The sequence below is a fragment of the Rhincodon typus genome, unplaced genomic scaffold (genome assembly GCF_021869965.1).
Source record: "Rhincodon typus isolate 14 unplaced genomic scaffold, sRhiTyp1.1 hic_rhity00003212, whole genome shotgun sequence".
NCBI lineage: Eukaryota > Metazoa > Chordata > Chondrichthyes > Orectolobiformes > Rhincodontidae > Rhincodon > Rhincodon typus.
Window position 1 is genome coordinate 9,748 of NW_025968850.1, and position 9,281 is coordinate 19,028.

Here is a 9,281-nt window from a genome sequence, read left to right on the forward strand (position 1 = left end):
AGTCAAATGAGGAGAGTTAAGGGATTTGGAGAGGGACAGAGTGGAGATGGGAGGGGAGAATGTCGGAGCAAGACTGAGTTGGGTTGGGTGAGAAGTTTGGGATTGGGTGAGAGTGGGGATGTTTGCTGATGATTGCACAAGTTCAGCACCATTCGTGACTCCTCAGATACTGAAGCAGTCCACGTCCAAATGCAACAAGATTGGGTCAATATCCAGGCTTAAGCTGACAAGTAGCATTCATGCCACACAAGTGCCAGGTAATGACTATCACCAATAAGAGACAATCTAATCACCTCTTGCCATTCAACACGTGATAGACTGTTATGATGAGCTGATATAGTTTACAGCACCATTGATTAGTTCATTTCTTTCTTAAACTTTCAGCGTAAAGTTCTTAATTCGTTCTTGGACTTTCGAGAGAAGGAGAAGAAGAGGTGAGATTATATCTTATCCTGCATCTTGTTCCTCAGTAATTGATCATCTTGCGGTGGGCCCCATTTTCTTGGCTGGTTCCTGTTCTGACCACTCAGTGCAGATCTCTCATGCTGAGGGAGTACTGCACTGTTGTAGGTGCCATCCTTCTGGAAGAGTTGTTAACCTGAGGCCGTGTTTACCTGTCCAGGGGGATTGCTGGGAATGGCTGGAGGATCTGGTCAATCATCAGCTGCCAGTCAACACCATCGAAATATCTTAATCTGTCATCTCTCTTATTGTCTCTGTGGGATCTTGCTATGTGCACGTTGTTACCCATAACAACACCTGGGTTGTCATCTCCCTAGGTATCAATGTAAAACATTTACGTCTTACTTCATCTAACTTCAGCTTTAACTGTCTTCACCTGACTTCCCTTTAACTTAAATCATATTTAACTCTAATTTAACTCTATAAGTTTGGCTTGAAACAAACACTGCCCCGATTCTAGCAGACCACCATGACACTTCCCTTATTTGGTCAACACAGGAAACTGCAGGTCACAACATGCCCTGGTTGCAGCTTTAACCGAGGTCAGTGTTTAAACTCGCTTGACCAAAGCTCCCAGCATGCTTTGATTGTAGCTCTTAACCAGTCTGGTAGCCATTTCTGGTGCTGGCCGCCTGACCACAAAGTTTAGGCTTCTGGATTTGTCTCCAAAATGGCAAGGAATTATTTGGCTGAGCAGTGCCTCTGATAGATACTAAATTACATGATGATATTTCTTCAAGGGTTGTAAATAAAGACCATTCCTCCCTCTGCTTGGATCCTCGATTGTTGCCTCAGATTCATTCTGTTGCTGAGTCGTTCATCCTAGGAGCTTGGCAAGGGGTCTGCTCAAACTCTCCACTCTCGCGGTGGGGAACAAGATGTGAACTGTGGAGAAAGAGTTTCAAACGGCAAAGATGTAAAGTTTAAACCCCGTTGAAAGGCAGCAGAAGCTCTACAATGTAAATGAAGTTAGGAATCACTTTGCTTCAGTTAATTATGGTGATCCATTGATGTGGGGAAACATACCACATTTGTTATTTCTGTACCACAACGCCGGTTCGGTTTGAATCTGATTGGAACTTGCCCTGTCTAAACCAAAGCACTTATACGCTATTTGATTTGATTTGATTATTATTATTGTCAAATGTACTGCAATACAGTGAAAAGTATTGTTTTGTGTTCCATCCAGACAAATCATACCTTATATAAGTACATCAGGGTAATGGAACAGAATGCAGAATTTAGTGTTATAGCTACAGGGAAGGTGCAGAGAACTCTATTATATGAGTCTGATAACAGCAGGGAAGAAGCTGTTCTTGAATCTGTTGGTACATGTTTTCAAACTTCTGTGTCCTCTACCTGACGGAAGAGGGTGTAAGGAGTGGGAGGGGTTTTTGATTCTGTTGGCTGCTTTCCCGAGGGAGTGTGAAGTGTAGATAGAGTCAATGGATGGAAGGCTGGTTTGTGGCTGGGCTGTGCTGACGGCTCGCTGTAATTTTTTGCGGCCTTAGGCAGAGCAGTTACCATACTAATCTGTGATACATCCGGATAGGAGGCTTCCTATGGTACATCTATAAAAATTGCTAAGCGTCATTGTGGACATGCCGAATTTCCTTAGCTTTATGAGGAAGTAGAAGGGTTGGTGTGGATGGACTAGAACAATTGTTAAGCATCATTGTGGAGTTTCTAATCTGCTTTTTACCTCCTCGGCTGTTTATTCAGGGTGAATGAGGAGTTGAATACTTCTATTTCGCTCATGAGGGACAGGCCTGACCTGAATTTACCCACAGTGCACCCAGTGACATTTTATAGGCCTGCATTGAACTTGCTGTGTCACAGTACAGAGCCCCATCTAAATGTCAATGCTTCTTTAACATTCCTAGTGTCTGTTCGGGGTCTGTGGTTAGAGTCCACTTGGGGCTGAGAATTGGTAAAGGTGATGGTTAATCTGAATAAAGCTGAGGGGAATCAGAGAGACACAGAGTTGGGGGTGAATTGCACATTTGGTTTTACAGCTTGACCAAGGGGCTGGTAGTTAATAGACAGCCCTCTGCTCTGGGTAAGGTCACTTTGGGGACTTACTGTTGTGTGAATGACATGGCAGAGGGCCGTGGCGGTAATGGATTTGATAACTAAAGGAAGGTTCAGTGTGCTGTGAACAACCAGAAAGTAAATGAGTTATATTTAGACTGACTGGACCAATCTCTTTTGATGGACAAAAGATTTTAATGTGGCTGAGTGTAACATCATGAGTAGAAAAACATTAGGAATAGGAAGGACAAGCAGATAGACTCAGCCCTGGCTTACTGACATAGAGCAGCCATCTTGCTCAAAAAGAAATCCATTAAACGGTTTGAGGATTAACACTTTCAGGCCCAGCACCAAGACTCAGTCCCAACTTTAACCATGCTCCTGATTCTTGTTTTAGGTTGGATCTGAGTCAATGCCTGACCCTGGGAGATGTTACCACCATCAACCTGACCTTATTACAAGGAGGTGTCGCCTTTAATGTTGTCCCCGAAGAGATGATGGCGAGCTTCGATATCCGTATTCCCCCAACCGTGGATCTGGAGGTATCGTCTCAGCAAGTCTTAGTCTATTTCATTGCTGCCATCAGTAAGTGGAGACAGGGCGAGGGGCCTGGTCCACGGGGAGTGGGAGAAGGGCCTGGTCCACGGGGAGTGGGAGAAGAGCCTGGTCCACGGGTAGTGGGAGAGGGGCCTGGTACAGGGGGAATGGGGTAGGGGCCTGTTACACGGGGAACGAGAGAGGGGCCTGTTACATGGGGAGAGGGAGATGGTCCTGGTCCACGGGGAGAGGGAACGGGAGAGGGGCCTGATCCACAGGGAGAGGGCTGTTCTTGGGAAAGTGAGGTGTGCGTTTTATATTGAAAGAGGGATCCGTGTGCCATCCTTCCATGTCCTGCTTCCTTGTCCTCTGTAGAAGTCAGAGATTCACAAATCTGTCTGTAAACATGAGATCAGCTTCTAACCCCACGTATCTGTACCAAGACCAAACTTTCCTGACCTTTGTTACTGTCCTGCCTCAGTTTATCCACTGCTGGCTGTTCCAACACACTGCTGGCCTGTAACCTCTGTTGGCTATATCAGCAGAACACTGTTCTTTCAGTATTTAACCTCCTCGCCCATGTGCCCACGGATCTCCACTGATTCCCAGTCAAGCAACATCTCAGTTCCAGAGATCCTACCCTTGCCTCCCCCTTTTCCTGGGAAGCTGATGGTCCAGCGGTTTTATCAGTCCACTATTAATCCAGCTAATGTTCTGGTGTACGCAGGTTCAAATCCTGCCAAGGAAGATGGTAGAATTTAAATTTAATTGAAAAAATTAGAATTGCGAATCTACTGATGACCATGAATCCATTGTTGATTGTTGGAAAAACCCATCTGGTTCACTAATGTCCTTCAGGAAAGGAAATCTGCCATCCTCACCTGGTCTGGCTGACATGTGACTCCAGACCCACAGCAATGTGGTTCACTCTCAATTGCCCTCTGAAATGGCCTAACAAGCCACTCAGTTGTACCAATCGCTACAAAGCCTCAAAGAAGTCAAACTGGGTGGGTCACCTGGCGTCACCCAGGCACTGGAACAGACAACGGCAGAAACAGCCCTGTCGACCCTGCAAAGTCCTCCTCACTAACATCTGGGGGTTAGTGCCAACACTGTCTCACAGATGAGTCAGCTCTCCCAGTCAACAGTTTGGCATACTCACAGAATCATACCTTACAGACAATGTCCCAGACGCCACCGTCACCATCCCTGGATATGTCCTGTCCCACCGGCAGGACAGACCCAGCAGAGGTGGCAGCACAGTGGGATTCAGTTGAGAGGGAGTTGTTCTGGGAGTCCTCAACATTGACTCTGGACCCCATGAAGTCTCATGGCTTCAGGTTAAACATGGGCAAGGAAACCTCCTGCTGATTACCACATAACCGTCCTTCCTCAGCTGATGAATCAGTACTCCTCAATGTTCTGAGGATGGCAAGGGCACAAAATGTACTCTGAGTGGGGGATTTCAATGTCCACCACCAAGAGTGGCTCAGCAGCAGTACTACTGATAGAGCTGGTTGGGTCCTAAAGGATATAGCTGCTAGACTGGGTCTGTGGCAGGTGGTGAGGGAACCAACAAGAGGGAAAAACATACTTGATCTGATCCTCACCAATCTGCCAGCTGCAGTTACATCTGCCCATGACAGTATCGGTAAGAGTGACCATCGCACAGTCCTTGTGGAGATGAAGGCCCATCTTCACATTGAGAACAACCTCCATTGTGTTGTGTGGCACTATCACTGTGCTGAATGGGACAGACTTCACACAGATCTAGCAACTCAAGACTGGGCATCCATGAGGCACTGTGGGCCATCAACAGCAGAATTGTACTCCAGTACAATCTGTAACCTCATGGCCTGGCGTATCCCCCACTCAATCATTACCATCAAGCCAGGGGATCAATGCCTGGTTCAATGGAGAGTGCAGGAGGGCATGCCAGGAGCAGCACCAAACATACCTGAAGATGAGGTATCAACCTGGTGAAGCCACCAAACAGGACTACTTGCATGCCAAACAGCGAAAGCAGCAAGTGATAGACAGAGCTAAGCGATCCCACAACCAATGGATCAGGTCTAAGCTCTGCAGTCCTGCCACATCCAGTTATGAATGGTGGTGGACAATTAAACATCTCACTGGAGGAGGAGGTTCCACAAATATCCCCATCCTCAATGATGGAAGAGCCCAACACATCAGTGCAAAGGATAAGGCTGAAGCATTCGAAGCAATCTTCGGCCAGAAGTGTCGAGTGGATGATCCATCTCGGCCTCCTCCAGTGGTCCCCAGCATTACAGATACCAGTCTTCAGCCAATTCGATTCACTCCACGTGATATCAAGAAACGGTTGGAGACACTGGATGCTGCAAAGGCTACGGGCCCTGACAACATTCCAGCAAGAATACTGAAGACTTGTGCTTCAGAACTTGCTGCTCCCTTAGCCAAGCTCTACCGCCCCATCAGTCTCCTCTCAATCATCAGTAAAGTGATGGAAGGTGTCACTAAAAGCGCTATCAAGCAGAACCTGCTTAGTGATGCCCGGTTTGGGTTCTGCCAGAGCCACTCAGCTCCTGACCTCATTACAGCCTTGGTTCAAACATGGGCAAAAGAGCTGAATTCCAGAGGTGAGGTGAGAGTGACAGCCCTTGATATCAAGGCCACATGTGACCAAAAGTGGCATCAAGGAGCCCTAGCCAAACTGGAATTAATGGGAATTGAGAGAAAATTCTCGCGTAGGAACATGGTTTTGGTTGTTGGAGGTCAGTCGTCTCAGCTCCAGGACATCTCTGCAGGAGTTCCTCAGGCTAGTGTCCTCGGCTTCTTCAGCTCCTGCATCAATGACCTTTGCTCAAATATAGTGAGCATATTCGCTAATGATTGCACAGTGTTCAGCACCATTTACGACTCCTCAGATACTGAAGTAGTCCACGTCCAAATGCAACAAGGCCTGGACAAAATCATTTTAGGCTGACAAGTGGCAAGTTTATTCACACCACGCAAATGCCAGGTTATGACCATCACCAATAAGAGATAATCTAACCACAGTTACCAATAGTGTTACCATCACTGAATCCCCCACTTGTGGCTTGGGGATACCATCGACCAGAAAATCAACTGGACTCACTATATAAAATACAGCGGCTACAAGAGCAGGTCAGAGGCTGGGAAATCTACAGTAAGTAATTCGCCTCCTGACTCCCCAAAGCCTGTCCATCATCTACAAGCCACAAGTCAGGAGTGTGATGGAATACTTCCCATTTGCCTGGATGGGGGCAGCCCCAACAATGCTCAAGAAACTTGACACCATCCAGCACAAAGCAGCCCGCTTGATTGGCACCACATCCGCAAGTATCCACTCCCTCCACCACCAACACTCAGTAGCAGCAGTGTGTACTATCTACAAGATGCACTGCAGAAATTCACCAAAAATCCATAGACAGCACCTTCCAAACCCATGACCACTTCCATTTGGAAGGACAAGGGCAGCAGATACATGGGGACTATACCCTCTGCAAGTTCCCCTCCAAGCCACTCACCATCTGGACTCGGAAATATATTACCTTTCCTTCAGTATCGCTGAGTCAAAATCTTGGAATTCTCTCCCTCATGGCATTGTGGTTCTACCCACAGTACATGGAGTGCAGCTGTTTCAAGGAGGCAGCTCACCCCCACCTTCTCAAGGGCATCTAGGGACAAGTAATAAATGCTGCTAGCCAGTGATGCCCACATCCCACAAGTGAATAAATGAAACAATCTCCAACAGCCCAATATTCCGCTTCATTCCTGCTCATAGCCCGAATTCTGGCCTCTAGTGTTTCCCAGTTGTGATCATGCTGCCACTGGGGTGCGTGTCTTTGATTGCCTCAGTCCCAAATTCTGGAATCGTCGATTGTCGGAAAAACCCATCTGGTTCATGAATGTCCTTTTGAGGAGGGAAACTGCCACCCTCAACTGGTCTGGCCTACATGTGACTCCAGACCCCACAGCAATGTGGTTGACTCTGAACTGCCCTCTGGGCAATTGGGGATGAGTAATAAATGCTGCCTGGTCAGCGACACCCTCATCCCGTGAATGAGTAAAGAAAAAAAAGAATTCCTTCCCGTAACCTCTTGCCACTCTGCCTCAAGTTCATCCTTCACCTTGCTCCGGAAAACCGAACATGGATTTGGTCCTCTGGCTCTGTGTTACACCTTGTTTCAAACTGCTGCTATGAAGAGGCTTGGGCTGATTCATTCTGTTAAATGTTTGACATCAATGGGTGTTACTACTGTTGCCTGTGTCAATGAAGGGACATGTGTCTTGTATGGCAGTACTGAGAGGCTGTAGTGACGTTGTGTCTTGTTTCAGGCCTTTGAAGAGCAAATTAAGACATGGTGTCAGGCTGCTGGCGATGGAGTTGCATACGAATTTCACCAGGTGATGACATAAATGTTTTAATCCGCTCTACACTTTCTTCTCCGGTGCCTTTTATTGTATTTAACACCAGTCTCAGATTCTTAAGGGGTGTGGCAGGGTAAATCCCGAGAGGATGTATCCCCTGCTGGGAGAGTCTATGACCAGAGGGCCTAGCCTCTCAATAAAGAGGCGCCAATTTAAGACTGAGATGAGGAGGAATTTTTTCTCTCAGAGGGATGAGTATCTTTGGAAACTCTTTGCCAAAGAGAGCTGTGGGGCTAGAAGTCGTTGTGTATATTTAAGTTTGGTTCTTTATCAGTCTGGGAATCAAGGGTTTATGGGGAAAGGGCAGGAAAGTAGATGTGAGGAATGTCAGATCAGCCATGATCCTACTGAATAGAGTAGATTCGAGAGGCTGGATGGCCGACTCCTGTTCCTGTTTCATATGGCCTTAAGAGTCCCAGCTCCCAGCAAACCATCAGAACAGAGTTGCTGATGGCCTGAATTTATTATCGTTCCCATGCGGACTCCCCCCTTGTGGTGTCCCTGTGTGGGATCTGGTTCTGTCAGGGGAGGGGGTGGTGGGATCTTGCCTGACGCCTGGAGGCCCCTGTATTTCGCTGGGCCTGGTGCGTCCCCATCAGGTCGTTGGGAGGTCACTGGTAGAGCTTGCTCGTGGAATCGAGAAGCTGGAGACAGAATTCCTGGGCACTCCGTGTGTCTACCGGGGAGAAGGTGGCAAATGAAGTGTTGGCTTTCACAGTGAGAGGATTCGAAACCAGAAGCAGATGTGTCGTGCCGCAATTGTACAGGACCTTGGTGAGACTAATCCTGGGCCACCATGTGCAGCTTTGGTCCCCTTGTCTGAGGAAGGATGTTCTGGCGAAGAAGGGAGGCTCCAAAGGATGCTGGGAGCGCAAGGCTGACGTATGAGAGACTGGTTCAGTTAGGACTGTATTCACCAGACTCAAGAAGAATGAGGGGGAGGATGTCAGAAACTGACAAAATTTGAACGTTACTAGACAGGCTAAGCACAGGAATGATGTTCTCAAAGACTGGGGGTCCAGAACCAGCCCTTGCAGTCAAAGGAAACAGGACTTCGGGACTGTGGTGGGGAGAAATGTAACCCAGAGAGTGCTAAGCCTGTGGAATTCTTGGTGTTTGAGGCCAAACATTGAAAAGATCCAAGACCAATATATTCGTAGTTCTGAGGGTGATGGGATCAAAGGATATGGGAATAAAATGGGAACAGGGGACTGAATTGGATGATCAGCCACTGAATGGCAGAGCAGGCCCAAAGGGCTGAATGGCTTGCTCATGTTGCTATTTGCTATGTTTTAATGTTGGTATGTTTTGCCTTGCAGAAAATCATGGACCAGTCAGTGACGTCTATTGACAAGTCTGACCCCTGGTGGAACGCTTTCAGTAGCACATGCCAGAAACTGTAAGTAAAGATAGATTTGTTCATCAAACTGTAGATCTGTGGTGGGACATTAGTGTACATTGACTGCCGTGTGTTACAGTGGGAGACTGTGCACTGCCGTGTGTTACAGTGAGAGACTGTACACTGCTGTGTGTTAGTGAGAGACTGTACACTGCCGTGTGTTACAGTGGGAGACTGTGCACTGACAGCTGTGTGTTACAGTGAGAGACTGCACTGACAGCTGTGAGTTACAGTGAGAGACTGTGCACTGACTCCTGTGTGTTACAGTGAGAGACTGTGCACTGACGGCTGTGAGTTACAGTGAAAGACTGCACTGACGGCTGTGAGTTACAGTGAAAGACTGTGCGCGGACTCCTGTGCGTTACAGTGGGAGACTGTGCGCGGACTCCTGTGCGTTACAGTGGGAGACTGTGCGCGG

At 47.6% G+C, this 9,281-nt stretch overlaps 1 protein-coding gene across 1 annotated transcript in view; it reads left to right on the forward strand.

Annotated features, from left to right (window-relative positions):
* LOC109923199 (aminoacylase-1) overlaps window positions 1–8,895 on the forward strand; it is an 18,529-nt gene extending 9,634 nt beyond the window's left edge. The window contains exons 6-9 of the mRNA XM_048593595.1: window positions 385–434; window positions 2,891–3,035; window positions 7,372–7,440; window positions 8,784–8,895. Coding sequence (XP_048449552.1) covers window positions 385–434; window positions 2,891–3,035; window positions 7,372–7,440; window positions 8,784–8,867 — 348 coding nt within the window. The 3' untranslated portion in view covers window positions 8,868–8,895. The remainder of the gene's footprint in view (window positions 1–384; window positions 435–2,890; window positions 3,036–7,371; window positions 7,441–8,783) is intronic.
* Window positions 8,896–9,281: the final 386 nt, after the last annotated feature.